This window comes from Xyrauchen texanus, chromosome 20, assembly GCF_025860055.1.
Source record: "Xyrauchen texanus isolate HMW12.3.18 chromosome 20, RBS_HiC_50CHRs, whole genome shotgun sequence".
NCBI classification, from domain to species: Eukaryota; Metazoa; Chordata; class Actinopteri; order Cypriniformes; family Catostomidae; genus Xyrauchen; species Xyrauchen texanus.
The window spans coordinates 32,396,705-32,418,566 of NC_068295.1; the positions used below are offsets into that span (position 1 = coordinate 32,396,705).

The 21,862-nt window shown below is 36.7% G+C and overlaps 1 protein-coding gene across 8 annotated transcripts in view; it reads right to left on the reverse strand.

Moving 5' to 3' along the window:
- The window catches only part of LOC127661011 (kinesin light chain 1-like), a 293,422-nt gene that overhangs the window by 239,843 nt on the left and 31,717 nt on the right, over positions 1-21,862 (reverse strand). For 2 of the 8 annotated variants that reach the window (XM_052151539.1, XM_052151536.1), the window contains exons 15-17: positions 13,224-13,354; positions 8,984-9,047; positions 4,768-7,312 (exon numbers count right to left, since the gene is read on the reverse strand). In XM_052151539.1, coding sequence (XP_052007499.1) covers positions 7,247-7,312; positions 8,984-9,047; positions 13,224-13,354 — 261 coding nt within the window. In that variant the 3' untranslated portion in view covers positions 4,768-7,246. Of the gene's footprint in view, positions 1-41; positions 2,778-4,767; positions 7,313-8,983; positions 9,048-13,223; positions 13,355-14,956; positions 18,576-21,862 lie in introns of those variants that run through there. The other 6 variants (XM_052151543.1, XM_052151542.1, XR_007972715.1 and 3 more) reach the window with 5 other exon arrangements.

The following is a 21,862-nucleotide window of genomic DNA, read 5'->3' on the forward strand; positions in this document are numbered from 1 at the left end:
CATTATTTTCCTCAAAATTCTACAAACAATACCCCATAATGACAACATGAAAGAAGTTTGTTTGAAATATTATAAAAATTTATTAAAAATAAAAGACAAAAAAAATCACATGTATATAAGTATTCACAGCCTTTGCCATGACATTCAAAATTGAGCTCAGGTGCATCCTGTTTCCACTGATCATCCTTGAGATGTTTCTACAACTTGATTGGAGTCCACCTGTGGTAAATTCAGTTGATTGGAAAGGCTCACACCTGTCTATATAAGGTCCCACAGTTAACAGTGCATGTCAGAACAAAAACCAAGCCATGATGTCCAAGGAATTGTCTGTAGACCTCCGAGACAGGATTGTATCGAGGCACAGATCTGGGGAAGGGTACAGAAACATTTCAGCAGCATTGAAGGTCCCAATGAGCACAGTGGCCTCCATCATCCGTAAATGGAAGAAGTTTGGAACCACCAGGACTCTTCCTAGAGGTGACCAAGAACCCAATGGTCACTCTGACAGAGCTCCAGCATTTCTCAGAGGAGGGAGGAGAACCTTCCAGAAGAACAACCATCTCTGCAGCACTCCACCAATCAGGCCTGTATGGTAGAGTGGCCAGACGGAAGCCAATCCTCAGTAAAAGGCACATGACAGCCCACCGGGAGTTTGCAAAAAGGCACCTGAAGGACTCTCAGACCATGAGAAACAAAATTCTCTGATCAGATGAAACAAAGAATGGAGGAAACCAGGCACCGCTCCTCACCTGGCCAATACCATCCCTACAGTGAAGCATGGTATGGCAGCATCATGCTGTGGGGATGTTTTTCAGTGGCAGGAACTGGGAGACTAGTCAGGATGGAGGGAAAGATGAATGCAGCAATGTACAGAGACATCCTTGAGGAAAACCTGCTCCAGAGAGCTCTGGACCTCAGACTGGAGCGAAGGTTCATCTTCCAACAGGACAGTGACCCTAAGCACACAAACAAGAAATCAAAGGAGTGGCTACGGGACAACTCTGTGAATGTCTTTGAGTGGCCCAACCAGAGCCCATACTTTAACCCGATTGAATATCTCTGGAGATATCTGAAAATGGCCGTGCGCCGACGCTCCCCATCCAACCTGATGAAGCTTGAGAGGTCTTGCAAAGAAGAATGGGAGAAACTGCCCAAAAATAGGTGTGCCAAGCTTGTAGTATCATACTCAAAAAGACTTGAGGCTGTAATTGGTGCCAAAGGTGCTTCAACAAAGTATTGAGCAAAGGCTGTGAATACTAATTTACATGTGATTTTGTCGTTTTTTACTTTTAATAAATTTGCAAACATTTCAAACAAACAAACTCCTTTCATGTTGTCATTATGGGGTATTGTTTGTAGAATTTTAAGGAAAATAATGAATATAACAAATTTTGGAATAAGGCTGTAACATAGCAAAATGTGGAAAAAGTGAAGCGCTGTGAATACTTTCCGGATGCACTGTATATACAGATTTGTTTGTTTTGCACTGTTGTCTTGTCACCATTTTATCCAGATGTGTGTATTGAGGTTAGTCTTAAGCCTCCATTGATTCTGTTTAATGCAGTCACTTTTTGGTATGTTATTTGTTTATAAGTACAGGCAATCAATAATCAACACAATTAGTCAGCTATTATCTTATATATTTAGGATAACAAAGGCAAATGACAAAGCAAAACCTTTATAAATGTCCTGTAGTTTTGTTTGCTGTATTATGTTTACACCCAGCTGTTACACCCATTTTTCATGATCAGAATGAGTAAAACATTTTTAGCAATTGTTGCATGTCAAAGCATGTTAAAATGCTCTTTATACATACTGTAGCTCGTTATAGAGATTCCCCCAAATTGGTGTTGTTTTCTCTCCATCATTTTAAGTCTTTTTATATTTCTATACTTTGTTGAAATCACTGATATGTTGCATTTTGTTGGTTATACATTGCAGAGTTCTTTGTCATTCTCTTAGAAAAAATAAAGCAATTTTTGCTGTATACTTTTAAGCAGGATGACATAGAAATATCTGGTACAATGACTGTCAGGTTTTCTTTGAGAGGTTTTTTTGAAAGTCAACAGGAGTCTATGACTCATCTCCCAAACAATCTGTAATTCATATAGTTTAGGGTTAACCCTAACCCCACTATTATATTCTAATAAAACCTACTATTAGAACCTAATTGTAGGTGCTTAAAAAGTTACAGTTATGGTGACTGATGCAAATGAGACACACAAAAATATGTGGCGTGTGGGGATGAATGTGTTATAATCATACAAAAGTTAGTATTAATAGTGTGTTATTTGAGTGAAAATGAAGGGGGTAAATGAAGAAGTTGAGTAATTAAATTATGTAATTAAAAGAAAAAGTATTGAAGGAAAAAGTCTGCCATTTAATGAACTGATTAATTGAAACATTCCAGAGAAGACAGCCACACAATAATTATTAAAGGGATAGTTCACTCAAAAATTATCATTCTCTCATCATTTACTTACGCTCATGCCATCCCAGATGTGTATGACTGACTTTCTTCTGCTGAAAGCAAACAAAGATTTTTAGAGGAACATACAGTGCAAGTGAATGACCAGAACTCCAAAAGCTCAAAAAAATCACATAACAAAATCCAGTGGTTTAATCCATGTCTTCAGAAGTGATATAATTGTTGTGGGTGAGAAACAGATCAATATTTACCTTTCTACAACAGGGCGTCCTGGAGCAGACCTTCAATGCGCCAGGTCAGTGTGACTGGAACTCAGGTCCCGCCCTTTTCTTAGATGATTATTTCGCTCCTGTTGGGAATGAAGAGGAAGACAATAAATGGACCTTTGGAGATCCTAAAGGAAGATCTTTTTTTTACTGTAAATCTCCACTTTCACTTTCTGGGTCTTTTAAAGTAAAAAAAAAGATTTAAATATTGATCTTTTTCTCACCCAAAGTTTCATCACTTGAGAAGACAGATTAAACCACTGGAGTCATATGGATTACTTTTATGATGCCTTTACACTGTAAAATCTAATTAGTAAACCTTCCTAAAATGTCCTTTTTTGGCAGTAAATATAAGCTATATGAACTAGGAATAGTCAACTTGAACCAAATATGTATATTTACGTGATTTTTTTAAGGCAATTGGTTTCCTCACTTTTTTTACATTTTACAGTTTATCTGATTTTGGAGCTTGAAAGATTTGGTCACCATTCACTGGCATTGAAAGGATCAGCAGAGCCTAAATATTCTTCTAATTATATTGTGTTCAGAAGAAAGTAAATGATGAGATAATGTTAATATTTGGGTGAACTATCCCTTTAAGAGTTTATCCTCTTTGTAACTTTTCATGCTGTACATTCTCTGATTGAAAAAAGAGAATACTGAAAAAGAATGAAGAAAGCTTGTATGTAGCCTAAATGAGGGAAAACATCTCCAATTAACCAAAGATCAGTGTGGTAAATGTTTTCACTGCATCTCTAGACTCTGCGGTTGAATTATTTACATGCCTGGTTTGACTGAATTCTTTAGCATTTCTCTTGTACCTGTCTGAGGAAAGAACAATGCCTTGTTTGTGTAATTATTAGTTTAGTTTATTGTATTTGTTACTGTTGACCATACCAATCTGTAAACAGTACAGTGTTGTAATTTTGAATTAGCAAAAACCTAAAAGTATTTTAAGTTATTCAAATAAAAGCATTCATCATGTGCAATAAATTACTTCCGTAAATACTTCATATTGTCATGTCTTGAAAACCAAGTACATAATATGAACTCTATGGAGTTGCAGATGTTGACAATGTTGACCATTAGAAAAGTGGAATGCTAAACTTTTCCATAAACCGTGTTGGTGTAATCCAATTACAAAGTAATTAGTTACTGTAATCAAATTACTTTTAGCCAAAATCATAGTGTAATTAGTTAAATTTTTAAATTCTTGTAATCAGATTACAGTAACTGACTTTCAATTAATTGAATTACTTTTAAGTACATTATAGAGTTATGCTTATTTCTAATATATTATTTATGAAGAATGCATGAATTATGGCTCCATAATGAGTCTTTGTGAAGGAGAAATGTGAGGTGCTGACTGTACAACTTGTGTGTAACAATGAACAAGAAAGAAATATAGACATTATTTTGAAGTGGAAAAGCCTTTAAGAAACTAACATATTTAGTAATGTGATTAATAATTACATCATTGTAAAAGTAAAGTAATCTGATTAAAGTTTTAGATAAATAATTTGCCATTTCTAGTGGATCACTAAGTAACTTACCCAAAACTGTTAATGAATGAATTATTATTTAATGCAATCCCATATCTGTTATTCTAATATTCTCATACAGGTTCTGTTTCTATCTTCATTGTCCTCCACAGCTTTGAAAGCCAACTTGTACTTGTCTGCATGTGTGCTCAGCATGCATTCATTTCTTGAGACTAGACTGACCTGTTTTAACTTCACCTCTTTTCAAAATAACTAGTTTTATATCTTGTTGAACCGAAATATTCTAGGCAGTGCATTTGAATAAACAGCACAAACTACAAGTTTCTTCACACAACTGGACCTCAATTGTGTCTGTGTTAGTAGTCCCACCTTCATATGAAATGTAACTACAGTTTTCTACAGTAAGACTAGAACTACATTAAGATAACAGTCAATAAGTAATTTCATCACACTGCACATCTTTTTCAGTCATATTAAACCTCATAAAGAAGCCGATTTAGACAAGGAATTTGCAGACCTTGCCAACAGGGGGACACAGAACCCAAAAAATCACAGAGAAGTATAGTGCTTTTGTTGTCTTTATTAAAGTATGTACACTATACCATACAACACTAAGAGAGCCAAAAACATCACCACAAACACGGCAGTAAATGAAGTGTAGCCAGCACAGCGGGCAGCCTGAGAACAGGAGGTTACATGAGTCCAGTGCGAATTTTAGGATACACACACAAACAAAAAAAACATTAATGACCACAAATAGTAGGAGAAAATGCAGAAACAGACAGTAGGAATGCAACATCATTAACAGAACATGAAAATAAATATCTCAGGGTTATATAATACAGCCATATAAGTCCCTGCTGTTACATGATCAGAGGTTATTTTTCTTCATTTCAGAATGATTTTGTTGTTCACATATTGCCATTTGGTAAGTTAAATTAAGTCATATCGTTCACTTTAGGGTAAAAATTAGTTCTATTTGAAAACGTGCACTACAATTGCAAATTAACTAGGTTAAAACCTCTGACTTCAGAGAGTGAATGCCATAAATAACAATAATGGTGACCAAATATAACACAAACTGATCACCAGTTAATATGTGTATTTAAACAGTCTGAAAATGAATCTCAAACATGTGCAGGGCAAGTTTAGTCCCATAAGAATAAGTGTAGCAAAGTTCAAATTGGTGGCTGAAAACATGAATATTGTTTGTACAAAACAGGTAAATTCTATATTTATAGTACATATACAGAAACACTCTTTTATCAGTAAAATATTGCATTCGCAATCAATTCCAGCCAACACAGAGCAGCTACCCTATTGCATGCTGACGTATTGCCGCCTAAAACAGAGAACTAACATGCAAAACACACTTATATGTGCAAAGTGAATCAATTACTGTATGAAAAAGCTACAAACATTTTTACACTCGTAACAAAGTTAAAGAGTTACATGGCCATAGAGCTGAAATATAACAATAAACATAATAGAAATATACTTCAAGAAGACCTTTTGAGGGTAGAGGGTAGCATTTATCAGTGCATTATATTAGCATGGATCCTATAAGATATCATATACTGATACATAACTTTGACCAAAATTTTTTAAATCAATATCTACTTTGTAGCATTTTGACCAACATTTGACCTTACAGAGCTCAAATTGCTCCATTGTCTCACACACTCAAAATTAGCAAACCCGCTTGCACATTCATAAGTAAGAGCCTGCCTGAGGCACTCACAAAGCATGCTTGCTTCAAACAGGCAGTTAAGTTACACATCTGGGGATAGACTTACGTTGTAATATTCCAGTGCATTTAAAAAAAGAAAAGTAAGAGTAAAAGTACTAAAATTATGTTGTTTTACCACATGAAAGAAACTTTTGAGGTGTGCAAAGAAAACAAAGACAAATTTAGGTAAATGTAATTTGTGAACAGTATAATTATATTGCATGTAATTTCCAATCAAACTGTAATTTTGCTAAACTGTTCAAAAAGTGTGAAAATATTTTATGAAATGAACCTTAGCAAGACAGAGCATGTCATTTCCACCACAGAATGCAACAAAATGCTAAATAAGTACATATCATTTGAGATGTGGTGTAAAGGACACTTGTTGATTTACAGGAAAAATAAAAAATAATAAAAAATGAAATTTTCCTGGCATGCATGTATAGTTACCAATTAAATAATCTAGTCAAAGCGTATTTAAGCGTATCAAAGTTTATTTATGAAAAGTCCACAGGGACAAAAGTGCCCTAAGTTCTTGAAGAAAACCCCCTTAAATCAACTGAAAGCATCTATCCGTCAATCCAAACCACTGATCAAACAAATATTACTGATAAAACTCAGGTAAACAACTCAATTTCATTTTGTAACAGGCAAAAAGGATTGACAAGTGTAACATTATCCTATGAGATCATTCAAAGTGCAGTGTTACTTTGCATACCATATCTGTTCTTTCAGTCCTGAGAAAGTATTCATCCACATTCTTAACACATCCCCTCCCACTTTTCAAAGGCAAAAAGTAAAATAAAATGTGCATCGTTGAACCACCACCTAATGTAAACATAAACCTTCCTAAAAACGGTGCAGTTCATTCTGTATTAAGGTCATTTGTTTGATTAATTCAGTGACAGAACTGTATAGAACATGGTGGTCCTCTGGTGTATCTCAAGGTATAAACAACATTAAGGTTGTCAGTGACAGAAAACAAACATTAATAAATGAAATAAAAAGCAGCCAAATGCAATTAAGAGCGTCAGCCTCAACCTGAGCCTGAATTATGTTCATGATGGCTGAACATTATACTCTCAAATTTGTTGTGCACTTTGGTTCTGGTTGACAATAATTTGACAATTGTTATATCAGTTGTCATTTCTACAGCTAGAGTTGTAAAGCTTCCCAGAAATGAAATACATGTACGAAGACTTGAGTGAGCAAAAGTAACCTCCAGAGAAGGTAGTCCCATCAGTTCAGGGCAGATAGAACCACACGTTACTTCAGAGTCCTCCTAGTACCTTTCTACAACAGGGCGTCCTGGAGCAGACCTTCAATGCGCCAGGTCAGTGTGACTGGAACTCAGGTCCCGCCCTTTTCTTAGATGATTATTTCGCTCCTGTTGGGAATGAAGAGGAAGAAAGACAATAAATGGACCTCTGGAGATCCTAAAGGCAGAGAAATCCGCTCAGTGTAAAGTAACCTTCAAGATTATGCAAAGCCTTCTTGTGCAAAAATTACTGACAATTTGGCCCAAGAATAAAGAACTGTTGGAACTGTTACACTACATGTTGCAGTCTTGCTGAAAAAGATATTCAATGTCTAGAGCCAAGATTCTCTAACTGAAGAAACCGCATCATAATTGAGGTCAGCTCATCATTTAAAGTCATAAGAGAACTACGCTAGGTACTACCCATGGACCCCATGAAATGGCTTGAAAAGTGCAGTTTTCTTTCCTGTGATCACGTATTTTCTACTGATTCAGGATTGGGGTGGGACATATCAAAGAGGTCGTCCACGTTTTGATTAGTTTTTTTTTTATAAATTATAGCCAATAGCAAATAATAGTCACATGATTTTCCACTTGTTACATTTGAAAAAATGGAAATTTCCATTACACAAATCATTATCAAAAGGACATAGATTATTTACTCTAACCATCACTGAATGATATTTTGTGTATTTGTTTCTTTCAAAGAGCCTACACAATGTAGGTACATTTGTGGTATGTCATTGTGGCAGGGCGGAGGGCAGGGCCGGGTCGTGATTCTACACACCCGGTCCCTTATCAGGCTAATCAAGCCTCTGAGAGGGATAAAGGCCGACTGCACAGTATTGTGCGGGAGAGAGAGATAGTTTACAGACATGTCCGTCATGTGTGTGTTTGTCTTTTGTTTCAGATTTATATGAAACTATTATTTATATTATCAAGCCAGTTCTCGCCTCCTCCTTCCAATTGAACTACGTTACAGTCATTTTGTGGTTTGACAGCTTGAATGAAACCCATTCAATACAACAGATGAAGAAACTTCATTATAAACATTAGTTCAATTTGCGCAGTTACACCAGTTTCATACACAAACCTGCAAACTCGTCAATGTCACTTTGTTCATTCTTGAAGAAGGGATAAACCTTGGTAACTTGTGTGTGTGTGTGTGTACTGTCTGCATCATGACGTGCCCTGTGTTTGATACCGGTGCCGTGCCCTACCCACCACGCGGCGCTTCTTGTCCGATACATTTCATGGGGTCTATAAAAGAGACCACATAGAACAAAGAACTGACCGACCTATCCGGGGGGGAAAATCTTTTAAATGTCCTCTCTGTCTCAGCTTATGTGAACCAAAATACTGAACAATATTTGGGGTTGTTTTCCTAATCAATTATACATTTTGTAACCACATCATTAGTGGTTACTGGGGATGTGCGTTAGTCTGTGACTGTAGTGAGACCTCACTCATACAATTCATTCATTTGTGTGTTAATGGTTATGATGGAGCTACTGTTGTGCTGATAATAGATTCCCAAAAAGAAAGAGTCAATGAGCATAAGACTGAGAGACAGAAAAGTGCCAGACAGATGAGCCAGAAAAACACAAAGTATACTCATCAGGAAAATTATTGAGAGATGGAAAGAATAAAATATACAAGATGGAAACAAACAGCAAGAACAGATTGAGTCTGAGACTGTGGAGAGAGCTGCCAGAACATAGAGAGAGAGAGAGAGAGAGAGAGAGAGAGAGAGAGAGAGAGAGAGAGAGAGAGAGAGCGCAGAGGAGACCGTTTCCTTACTTTGAGCTCCCCCACAGGTTTATCCGGCTCGTTGAGAACTCCGAGAGAGCTCGCCCTCTTCATGCTGTATTCGAGAGAGCCACATGCAAGCATGTCAGTTAGGTCAAAGATCACAAGTGAGGAGTCACGTGGGAGCAGAAGGGTAAGGTGGGGTGTGTGGGATGGGAATGAGATTTAAGTCAATGGTTCTCAACTGGTTTTGCTTCTGGATTCAGGTTCTACATTGGACACCAAGTGGCAACCCAACAGTACCAATATTTTTCATCACAGTAAACTAAAAGTAAACTAAAATGTCTTTCAAATCAAGCATTGAAATTGAGTAGACTTGCCATGACAGGAAAACTCCCAATTTGTGAGTGCACAAAAAACAGCAGACATGCAATTTACCAACCTAACACATGGAACAAACACTGGGCAAAAAACTGTACTAGTACTAGCCATATTACCTAGTGGCAGAGGAATTGACATCAAAATACCATGGAGTTTGACTGGGTGCATGGCCTTTTATAATTTATTGTGCTATCCGAACTATGCATGGTTCGTTTCATTGTATTATTTGTATTTAGCATAATTTTCCCCCTGCTGTCTGTGAACCACTCAGAACACAAATATAACACCAGTTGAGAACCAATGTGTTAATGGAACTTTCACCCAAGTTAATGATATCTTACAATGTGGCCTGACATTATAAAAAACACCAGTGAAAAACATGTGTTATGTTAGTCCTGGTCCACTTAGTTTTTTGACACTTGTCTCATTACTAAATGTACTGTTAATGTAAATATTAAACACATTCACTATGTAAAATCACAGTTGAAATGTAATAACACTGCTGCTAATCTCTCTCTCAATACAATGGTGCTGAAAACACTCTGATACAAAACTGATCTGGTTAATTCAATACTGAAAAGGGTAATTTTCATAACAGATGTAAAAGATCACAAATAGCAAACAGACATTAAATAGAAGCTGAAATGGGGAAGGAATTTCAAATGAAAAGGGAAACTTGACGTCAAAATGAAAACAAAATTTACCACATCCACACATATGTTTTCGGTTGAATGATTTGGCCACAGAACGTTTACACCTCTTATCCACACTGGAACAGATTTCCTCCACTTAAAACAGAGACTACAAAAATGCTCTCTTACACCACATACTTTGTAAAACAATGACATTAGGAAACAGAAAACTGAGTTTTTGGCCAAAATGTAAATGCACATTCCTGGATTACTGCCCAAGATTAATTGTATAACTGATTAATTAATATAATCTTTTATTAAATGCAATAACTTGCTTCAACTCTGAAACTGACATCACATATCAAGCCCTCTTTTCAACCCCTCCTCTCCAATTATTTGGCTCCATTCTGGTATGTACCGTGCACTTTTCACATTTCAATCAATCCCAGTGGATAAAATGGGTTGCGAATGGCGATTTATGTTGACTTTTAGGAAAACCACAATGCAAAGGGAGTTGGTGAAGAAAGGGTAAAAGAGGAAAAAAAACAAATTAGATTACATAGTGAGTGACACCACAAGACAGAAAAATGGAGGAAACAGGCATGCACCAAACAGCAAATTTCCAAGGATTATTTTTATTTTATTAAACAAATGTACAACACAGCACAGAGAAGTAAAAATCCTCAAATAAAACACAGAGATCCAAGCAGATGCAAAAAGGCATTAAGAAATGTCACCAAGCAAAAAGGCATAAAAGATGAATAAAGCAATAAAATACACGTCAGAAATTCAAGTTAAAATGCAGGGAATAAATAAAAACATAAAATTGCATTTTACAGGGACAGAAAAAAAGTTAGTAACGTCTGGCAAATCAGATGTTTTTGAGAAACCCCAGTAACAGACACAAGTCAGTTTACCTCAACACACTATGCATCACAATGGGTGAATTCCAAAAGGCGTTTTTGCACCCTTGAAGAGCACGGGGGCCTCACGAAGTGGTGTTCCAAACAAAAAGGAGCAACCCAAAGCCTCCACGAAGAGCCCTTCCACAAGGCCGTTATCGAAGGTTACATGTGATGGTCACTTCGAGGAAGTAATTTTACCATTTATGATCACGTGACCCTGGGTGGCGTGTCCTCTGGATATATTTTAATGTAAGGTTGTTGATCAGAACATATTTCATATTCAAACGCTCGGGCAAGCACTATAGCCCTTTTATAACAGATACTTCTCCTTATACATAAGATAGTCGACAGCCATAAGTAGAGAGATAATCCAAAATTAGGCTAGTCTAAACACTCTGGTTTATTATTATTTATTTATACTAAGACCTCTCGTGGACCAAATAACTTTAGGTGGGAAACATCCATTCATGTATTTTATATACATTTATGAATAGATATATTACTATTATTATTATTATTATTATTATTATTATTATTATTAAAACAGCAAGCAATTTTAAATACTACTCAAAATAACTATTACAAAAAGTAGATTTATTTGCAACAACAAATTAACAGCAATAAATAAGAGATTCCTGTTGTTAGAACAGCTGCGCTGCATTGTCATGGTAACGTTTCAGGCGAAGATAAAGAAGAATTGACATACGTCTTTCATTACTCCCTTCATCAAAGGTGTTCCAAACGGTCATACATGAGACACGAGTGCCCTGCTCCCTCCAGAGTTCCCATTTCAAGTGCTCAGCCCTTCAGAGGGAGTAGGGCATAGGGATGCTGACTTCCGTTTGGAATTCGCCCAATGTCACCCATTGCATTACATGTAAATGTGTAATTATTTGTGGATTTCAGGGTTAAGTAGGTTTGTACATGTGCAAAAAGTACCATCCAGTTAATCAAGCAAGCAAATTTCTTCACACTTAAAATTGGGTAGTGAAAGAGACAGAGTGAGAAAGAGACTCTGCACACACTGTCAGTTTTACATTGGACTTTACTATAATGCACCATAGTTTACAAAATCCCATTTTCCTGTCGTAAACCACCTGCACTCCCTCGAATTAAGGAGATAATTAGATGAAACTTCTTTCATCCTACTCACAGCCAATTTTAAAAGCTTTGTTAAAGAGGGCAAAAGAGCAGAAAGTGCTCCAGTGTTGAAAATAAATCAGATTCTCTACTGGGTTAAGTAACACTCCACTTAAAGAAATCGTTCACCTAAATATGATATTTCTGCCATTATTTACTCACTCCCATGTTGTTCGTAAGCTGTTATTCTTTTTATGGAACACAAAATTAGACTTTATGAAGAATCTTTACTCGGCTCTTACCATGCCAAGAGCTGTGACCAAGTTTGCAGGGGACCACAGCTGTCGAGCTCCAAAAATAAGGACCATAAACGCAGTCAATGCACATTACATGTGCACCATATAGCAAGTCATCAGAAGCCATACAATAGCTTTGTGTGAGAAACACACTGAAATTTAGGTCAATGTTCACTGAAAACTTTCCCTTGCTGCAGTTCTCCAAAAAAAATTTTAATCGTGCAAATTCGGTTAAGACACAAACAAAAACCAATAACATTTTGGCGTCATTGGCTCATCAAACTTGCTGCAAGGCGTAGAGGCAACATCTTTGAATCTGAACACTATGAGTTTTGGCATTTTGGTCTGTTTGTCAAACAAAGCTATCATATGTCTTTAGAAGACTTGGTGCTTTTCTTTTTTTGGACAGCTCAAGTCATCTTTTACTTTCATCATATGGAAAAGAGCCAATACATTCTTCAACATTAGTACTTCTGTGTTCCACTGAAGAAGTCATGAGGGAGAGAAATAATGATGACATAATTGACGTTTTTTAAACTATCCCTTTGCCTACCCTCTCCATATTTACATTCTTCAGACTAATGACCCTTTAAAGCTTTCTTAGCATGTCTAAGGACATCATTCCAGACAGGAATCCCCTTATACTGACTGCAATTCTGTCCCTCTGGGATTCTAAACCAGGAGTTCTGAATATTTACTCCAGAGTTTAGTTGCAACTCAAATCAAATAATTGTAACACTGTCATCCAAAAAGTGTGATGGAGCACACCTTCTAAACTTCCCCATTTTCTTCCCTCCAGTTTAAAATTCTAGTCTTTAATCTTGATTCTCCAGTGTATATTGTCTCTTGAGAACAAAGCTTCTGAGGTGTTTGGGCTTTGGCAATGATCACAGTGACCTACTCGCCTAGCCATTGTTGAGTCCGTAGCAGGAAGTGTTGGGATGTTGGAAAGAGGGGAGATTGCTCTGTGAATAGGAAGTGAATTGGTAATAGTTACCCAGGATTTTTGGGTTCATTTTCTCGTAAGCCACCTCCTTTGAGCTTGCGGACCAGTTTCTCACTGCTGCGTCGGATCGAAGCCCGTAGTTTACTAAAGGAACCGCTGCGCTTCAGTGAGCCAGAGCCATCCTGTCAACAGAAAGGCTAAAGAGTTAACCACACATACTCTTTTACATACGGCAAACTAGTGAAGAGGATCATCATCATCATCATTTGATCCACGCTCATCCTTCAACACACACAAGCACAAATTATCACCTACCTGAATTTGGATATATGGTCCTCGTTTGTAGTAGATAAAAGGTTATTTTAGCGGTAGAACATTATATAAGCCAGAATGATCTCAAAAAGTATAGATTTACAAAACATAATTCATAAATGCACAGCACAATTTGCATTCACAAAATCAGATTAATAAATTCATAAATACAAAAGGGTACAAATATTTCCCCAATTGCCCACACAAATACTTCTCACTTAAAAAAATTCTAAAGGTTTTTACAAATATCAACATTCACAAGTGTTTTGATGCAAATGAATTCAAGAACTTGATAGAAACATATTTGTACAAACATTTTGAATTTTTTTAAGTGATTTTTTAAGTATTTGTGTGGGCAATTGGGGAAATATTTGTGCCCTCACTTTTGTATTTATGAACTGTATTTTGAATGTATTAATCTGATTTTGTGAATGTGAATTGTGCGGTGCATTTATGAATTGTATTTTGTAAATATATTCTTTTTGAGATCATTCTGGCTCCAAATAAGCCAGGCCGAATAGTCAGCTGATATTTGGTCATTGCGAGTTGATAACGAACCTGCAAAGTCTATTAACAGAGGTGTTGGTAACATCTATCAACAGCCTTTGTCAATGGATAATGCATGTTTCTGTTTTTAGGTGAATGGGGCCAATTTGTGAACATTGCTTTTTCAAAAGTATAGGCACAAGACAAACAATATGCATGTAAACATTTATTGTGATAAAATCACTTTCTAACCTTTTCTGTGTAAAGTTATAGCATATTTTATAACTTCATTGCCATGACAATGTAATGTCAACAAACTCTAAAACAACTGTAAAACGTTGATTTAAACAACTTTGCAGCTCAAAAAAATACAAGTTTTAACAGAAGAATTAATATAAGTGCTTTTATAAAATTATAAACTTCACATTTCTGCCTTTAAACCCTCCAAAAATTGGCCACATATACTCTAATTGTAAGAGCCTCACTGTAACCTCGATTTTTGTCAAAATAAATATTTGTGGTAATCGACATTATGCCACAAATGCTGTTGATTGAGCTTAACTTGTATTGAACATGAAATATTCCTTTAAATTGTATTGGCCACCCTGCTCTTTACATATTGGTAACATCAATTATCCCCAAAAAAATAAAATATATATATATATATATATATATATATATATATATATATATATATATATCTTTCAACCACTAGCATTTATACAAAAATCATGAACCAAATAATCTTTTTGTGAATTAAATTAAAAAGCATAACACAATTTAAACTAAAACTAGATTTAACTAATTAAACTAAAACTTTAATTTTATTATACTTTACAGAAGGAAACAAAAAAACCTATTGCATCTTCATCTAGACCTTTTTGAAAATTGCATCAAATTTCAGTGTAGGATGCTAATATGATTGAATTGTATTTAAAAGTAATATAAATTCAGACTTTTATTTCTGTATCTTTTTTGTGTTCTTTTCCACAATTTCCCATTATTGATTTCAGCTCATCAAAGTCAAGAAGTTTTTAAAGATGTTTTAGTGCTAATATCAGGGATCCTACACCTTTTATGTCATGAATTTCCTTGACTTTTCCAGTTGTTCATGATTACTGGATAATGATTGTTGTTTTTTATTTAGAATTATTTTACAAACAGTTTTTTTCTAGCCAATACAATATAACATTTTATTTTAGAGCTCAGCATAACTTTTTTTTTTTTTTTTTTTATAAATTAACTATTAAAATTACTTTTCCAATTGCATTTCAGATTGTATTAACTCTCATTACTTTTACATGACCATTTAAGATTAATATTAATTTATTTTCTAGGCCTGAAAAAACACAAATTAAAAAATTGGCTGATATTTCCAGGTTTTCCATCACCGTGGGAACCATGTCATATTATCTAGGTCCCAATACATTTAGTCTTCTCTTGTTTACCATGCTCTGCTGCAGTCTCTTCTGCTGCAACCCTTCACCTCTGACCCCCGCTATTCATCCAGAGGCTCGGAAAAGCGAGAAGGGTTGAGGTGGGGGTTGATAGAGGTGTAGAGGGAAGGAAAGAGGGGAAGAAGATGCAACATTGACCCAGATAAATCCAAATCATCACCTCCATAAAAGCAACAAGCAGTTTTAAAAAAAAAAGTTAGCCACAATACATCCAGCTTACACAAACACACATAAATCTGCAATACAAGACCTGAACATTTCAACACACACACATTCACATTCAAATATAGTTGAAGAGAAAGAGGAAACAGGCAGATGCTGTGGTGAGCAAAGTCAGTTTTATTAGAAGTTATGAAAGTCACAAGATGTAGTAACACACCAGAGAACAGGTTAGAAGGATAATGAAAAGAAGAGCATCAGATTCCCCAGATTCTATACATCTATTCATCCCATGTCATCCCTCTCTTTCTTCTCATCTGTCCATCTCCACTCTCTACCTCCTTACAATGGTCTCACAATAATGGTCAATATGAAATGGTTTAATAAAGTGTGATTTGGTCTATATAAATCTGAACAACACAATCATGCCACATTAATGCACTGGACAGGAAGTGACTGATATAGCAATACAAAGCTCACTTGCAGACAGAGCAGATCATAGTTCAAATGGCTTCATTCAGTGAATACCTCAGTCATTGAGGGAGCACTCAATAAGGTCAACCAATGTGAACCAAAAGACACAGAACTGTACAAGGCCTTGTCCAAAAAGTGTGAAGGGATAGTTCACCCAAAAATGATATTCTACCCTTAAATGTGCAGTATGTAAGATTCAGAAACCCTTGTTATTAATGACACTTGTGGCCATTAAGTGAACTGCAGCCAGCTACCTGTTGCTCGTGCACACACTCCATAGGTACGTGAGCGAGCATCAACAAAAACAATGATGTAACATACAAAGAGACTGAACGTGATTCACCGGGATCATGCTGACAGATGAGGTAGCATAATTAAAATTACACAGTTATGATTGTTTTACTACAAACTTTGAGAATGTATATTATATTTGACTCCAGTGCTGGAACAGGTCTAAAACAAAGTGTAGATATACTGTAGGTCTGACTATGCAAGACTTTAGTTTGAAGTAATCACTTTTCTTTGCATGATACATTGACTGCATTTACAGGATTAGCATTAGCTCGCTAGCTTTATCAATAGCTGTTAGCTAAATTTGGTAGATTATGAGAGTAGCTGTTTATAAAATAGACTCTACATTATAAATATGTTGACACAATTCAGTATTGATGTGATTATATTGCAACTGTCATTTTGATTTATCGATGCGCTATTGTTTAATAATAATAGATTGTATATATTTTCTGTACAACCAAGTTACATTACACTAATGAATGAGTATATTTGCATTATCTTGAACAATGTCAAGCATTCATTTCACGTGTTATTGTAGTTTAGCTAAAATTACACAGATCAATCCTTATGGCACTATATTTCAGAGGCTTTGCCGTTATGAAAGCTTACCTGTCCAATAAGAACAACGTCTATTCACGGTCGGTTTTGATCTCTAAAACAGAACGAAGCTGCCTCCAGGAATCAAATGCCCTGCCGATGTTCGCTCTAGTTTTCGCTCGACCACGTTCACGTTCCAGCTTAGCCAGATGGGATTCAGAAGATTATTTTTTTTGGCTTACTCTTGAGTTTGCGTTGGAGTTGGTGTTGAGCTGGGAGCCGGACGTTTGCTGGATTCCATCTCTAAGCTAACGTTACCTAGTGTTGCAGTTTGTTGACGCTGTTGAATAGCAGAAGTGAAGCACTGAGGCAAGGCTCTCGCCATGGATTACACCATGGCAAGGGTAAATTTGATCACGCATTTATGCCGTTTCAAACTCACATGACTTACTTTCTTCTGTGAAACACAAATAAAGATATGTCCACACAATGCAAGTTTAAATGGATAGAACTTATAAATATGTCTGATTCTCACCCCAAAACCAATCGTATCGCCTTATGGATTAAATATGGATTAAACCAACTGAGATTTGTGTGGATTACTTTATGCTGCCTTTATGTGTGTTTTGGTGTTTGAAAGATTTGTACGCCACTGACTTACATTATATAGACATCATACAGCAAACACATCATGCATCTATGAACATATCAAACTCTTGTGAATTTGAGACTGCATAAGGGTGAGTAAATAATGAGAGAATTATAATTTGTGTGTGAACTATCCCTTTATAGAAGAGTGCATGGTACATGTACATTACAGACCTTGGTTTAGAGGAAACACCATATTTAATTTGACGCAAATGAAAACGAGGCTGTGAGTCCATTATTAATGTTATACCATCTTGAGGTCCTAGGTCATGTTTTCCTAAACTTTTTTGGTCCAAAAAACATTTACATTTCAAAATTATCCAACACCACGGTACACAGCAGAAAACATAGTAGTAGTAGCATAACGTGTATCCACGTGTGAAGAAATATTGAGCTGCACGTGGTCAGTCTGCACGTTTAACTATTTAACAATAACTATATTGATTCTTTGCTGCATTTAATTATATTTATAACTGACATTTCTCTCACGTCATCCACCACCTTGGATGGATTTTCCTTTGCTTAGCTTGCATTCTGCGTTTGCCTTCTCTGCAAAGGATACAAGTAATGCTGCCTTAGAATTTTACCAAAATAACTTATCTTAAAGGGAAGTGTAATCATGCTGCCTTAAGATCAGCCTTTGTGTTAGGAGCTCACTTATAATGCCTTAATATGCTGCCTATTTAGGCAGCTCCCAAGGAACTGAGCCAGTGAATGCACTGTACTTTTATACCTCACAACCTTGCCTTTATTTGCAACAAATGAATATGGCTTTGACAGTTATAGAGACTGACAGACAGGAAAAGCTCCATCTAATGACATATTACAGTGACGATTTATTACAGAGTATTGCAGGATAGGAGAGAGGTTTAGTTCAGCAATGTTTTAGCTGCTTATGCCCAGAGAAGGAGGAGGAGAAGGAATGGAGCCGTTCGGAGAGAAGACGAAAAACAGCAAAGCTGGAGAGGGGGTGAGGAGGGCGTCCATCATGCAGAAGGTAAGTTCTACAACCACAACAAGGCATCTGGAGTTACACCTGCCAACCACACGAGAGAGCGAGAGAGAGAGAGAGAGAGAGAGAGAGAGAGAGAGAGAGCAATGCAAGAGGAAGCAGAGTAAGTAACAAGGAGGAGAGGTTATAAACAAAGAGGAACAGAGACAAAAATGTTACATTATTAAGGAGATTTAAATTGAAAGTGTAGACAATGAAAGAGACAGCAAGAGATAGAGGAAACACAAAAGATGAGATGGCTGGGGTAACATAATAAGGCCCGAAACATACTCTACTCTACTCAAATGTGAACACAAACACTTCTAGCAACATAAGCTCAATTTCACATAGTTGCTGCTCTCTGAACATAACGCAGACGTTGGCTCAAGGGGCACTACATTAGCAAAACCGTTTTCTTCTACGGACCGTTTTATCTTTCACATCAAATACCAATGGGTCGAGGTTTGACTGGTTAGTTTCGTAGTTAGCCCCTGCTGGTAGATGCTTGATAACTCTCTCCAGGTATAACAAACTAGGGATGTCAAAAGTATTAGTAATGTAATTAGCAATAGGTACCATGTCGATATTAAACAAAGATCTTTCTGCAGTACCAGTTGTACCGACTCATTTCAGTACCCATGCGTTGTTGGACTGACAGGTGTTGCTTTCTATTAGTGCTTTTATCCAAATTCACTCTGACCAATTACAAGTTTTTATGGTTTTTAACTCTCAAATAGGTTGAAAATGACCCAAACATTACAGGAGGGATAAGTGTTTGTTTTTTCTGATTGATTAGTTCTACCTGAAAATATGTTAACTTAATCTGTATCTACTGTTTTTATTTGTTCTATTGTTGCTTGTAATTTGTTTCTTTATTCTTTTATTACTGACTGTTGGCATGAATTATTGCATGAGACAATGTTAACTTAAGAAATTAGCAAGTATTAGTTTTTGCAGTGGAATCTAAACTGCTAACAAGAATTGTGAGCTTTCACTGATGTTTTTTCAAAATACTGACATTTTGGTATCATGACAAACCTATTATATTATCTTCTGCCATGGCTGAAGAGTTTCTAGAGAATCATGTGAAGTTAGTTAAAAGTTGACTGTTAGTTAAAATTGCCCCCAGATTAAATGGCACAGACAGGGGGCCTGGGTAGCTCAGCGAGTATTGACGCTGACTACCACCCCTGGAGTCGCGAGTTTGAATTCAGGTGTGCTGAGTGACTCCAGCTAGGTCTCCTAAGCAACCAAATTGGCCCGGTTGCTAGGGAGGGTAGAGTCACATGGGGCAACCTCCTCGTGGTTGTGATTAATGGTTCTCGCTCTCAATGAGGCATGTGGTATTTTGTGGATCGCGGAGAACAGCATGAGCCTCCACATGCTGTGAGTCTCCGTGGCATCATGCACAGTGAGCCATGTGATAAGATGCGTGGATTGACTGTCTCAGAAGCGGAGGCAACTGTGATTTGTCCTTCGCCACCCGGATGGAGGTGAGTAACCGCGCCACCACGAGAACCTTCTAAGTAATGGGAATTGGGCATTCCAAATTTGGAGAAAAGGGGATAGAAAATCAGAGAACTGATGTCAACATGCTCCTTCGGGAACTGACGTCAATTATTTCCACAGTGACTTATTATATACAGTATGTGTAACTGTGTACAACAAGGGTGTGCACTTGCAATGCCAAGCATTGTGTCTGCATTTGTGTACTTGTGTAGAGTATTTTTCAGGTGTAAGTCAGGAAGGAATGCATGAATGAATATGAAAATGAGTTCATCCTAATATATTCCTCAGATGAACCACTGCTGAACTAAGATACTGCTACAGAAGGCAGTATCTTACAAACAAAGCAATGCAGAGCTGGAACCAAACAAAAATTCAAAAGTGAATACTTGTGCTCTGTGATTTTACACATTAGCATGTGGGGAAAACAATTGTTCCATTCAATGGAATCATGTGTTTGTTTGGAATAAAATGCTTGACTGAAATAAATTCTGCACAGAAATGTCATTTAGAGAACGAAGCTGCAGGCTGTTTTCCATGACTCAAACCCAATCAACCCTGAGGACGGTCTAAAACAGCACTCTATCAACACTGAGGCCCCATTAATATGAACAAGCTGATAAATTATAGACCCCAGATTTGATTGGGATATAAATAAATGAGGACAACAGCATGAAAAATTGCTGACAAGCATGGAGGTAGAGAGCAAAAGGAAACAAAAAAGCGAGAGACAAGAAATTAAAGGAAATTTCTATATATTTGTTTGCCTAAAATGAGAATGCTGTTATTTACAAACCCTCATTACTTTTTTTTGTAGGACAAAAAAATGTGACATTCGGAAGAATCTTTATGTAGGTCTTTTCCATGCTATGACAGTTCATATTGACTATAGCGGTTAAGCTCCAAAAATGACCAAAAAAGCACAATGAAAATAGTCTATATGACTCATGTACTATATATTCCAAGTCTTCTGAAGCCATACGAGAGCTTTGTGTGAGAAACAAACAGAAATGTAAGATGTTATTAACCTCCAATGGGCTGTTTACTACAATCCAATTTTGAGAGCAAATTTAGTCATTTAAAAGTCAAGCTCAGATGGATTGAGATTCTTCAAAATTCTCCAAAGAAAACATTTTTAATGACATGAGGGTGAGAAAATAATGATGGAATCTTCATTTTTGGCTAACTATTCCTTTTAAGGAAACTTGAGTTCAACTGTGTTGAGTTAATGCACGCTTGCCAACAGGATTAGAACAAACACATTGGATGAGACAGATCAGAGAACCACACTGAAGTACAGAACACACAGCCCACGCCAGTGTGTGTGTGTGTGTGTGAGTGTGTGTGTGAGTGTGTGACCCCAATATGTGCATGAGACCCTACTGAAAGTATGCCGTGTGTGCTTGTGAGTGCCTGTTAGAAGCATGTATGGAAGAAAAATATGTTTGAGTATGAGATGTATTTAGTATCTAACAGTGCAGAATAACTCAGCCAAATGTGTGCATGAGAAAGAGACAGCGACAGAAAATGAGAGAGATGGAGAAGGGAACAATCAGGTGTATGAGGTCACAGCCAAACCAGCTCGATGAATCTGATGGGAGCCTCCCACCATCTGAATTGGTGGCATGCTCTTGTTGAAGGGGTTGCTGATTGGTTGTCTTGGTGCTAAGGCTACAGTTGCTATGGCAGCAAAAAAGCTGTGACTCAGATTTGCAGAGAGACTACAGCAGAGATGTGATGGTCAAAACAGCAACTACAAAACAACTGCCTTACTGAAGAGAATGATGTAATGAATTGTTTACTAGAAAGAGGAAGTTAATTCATTT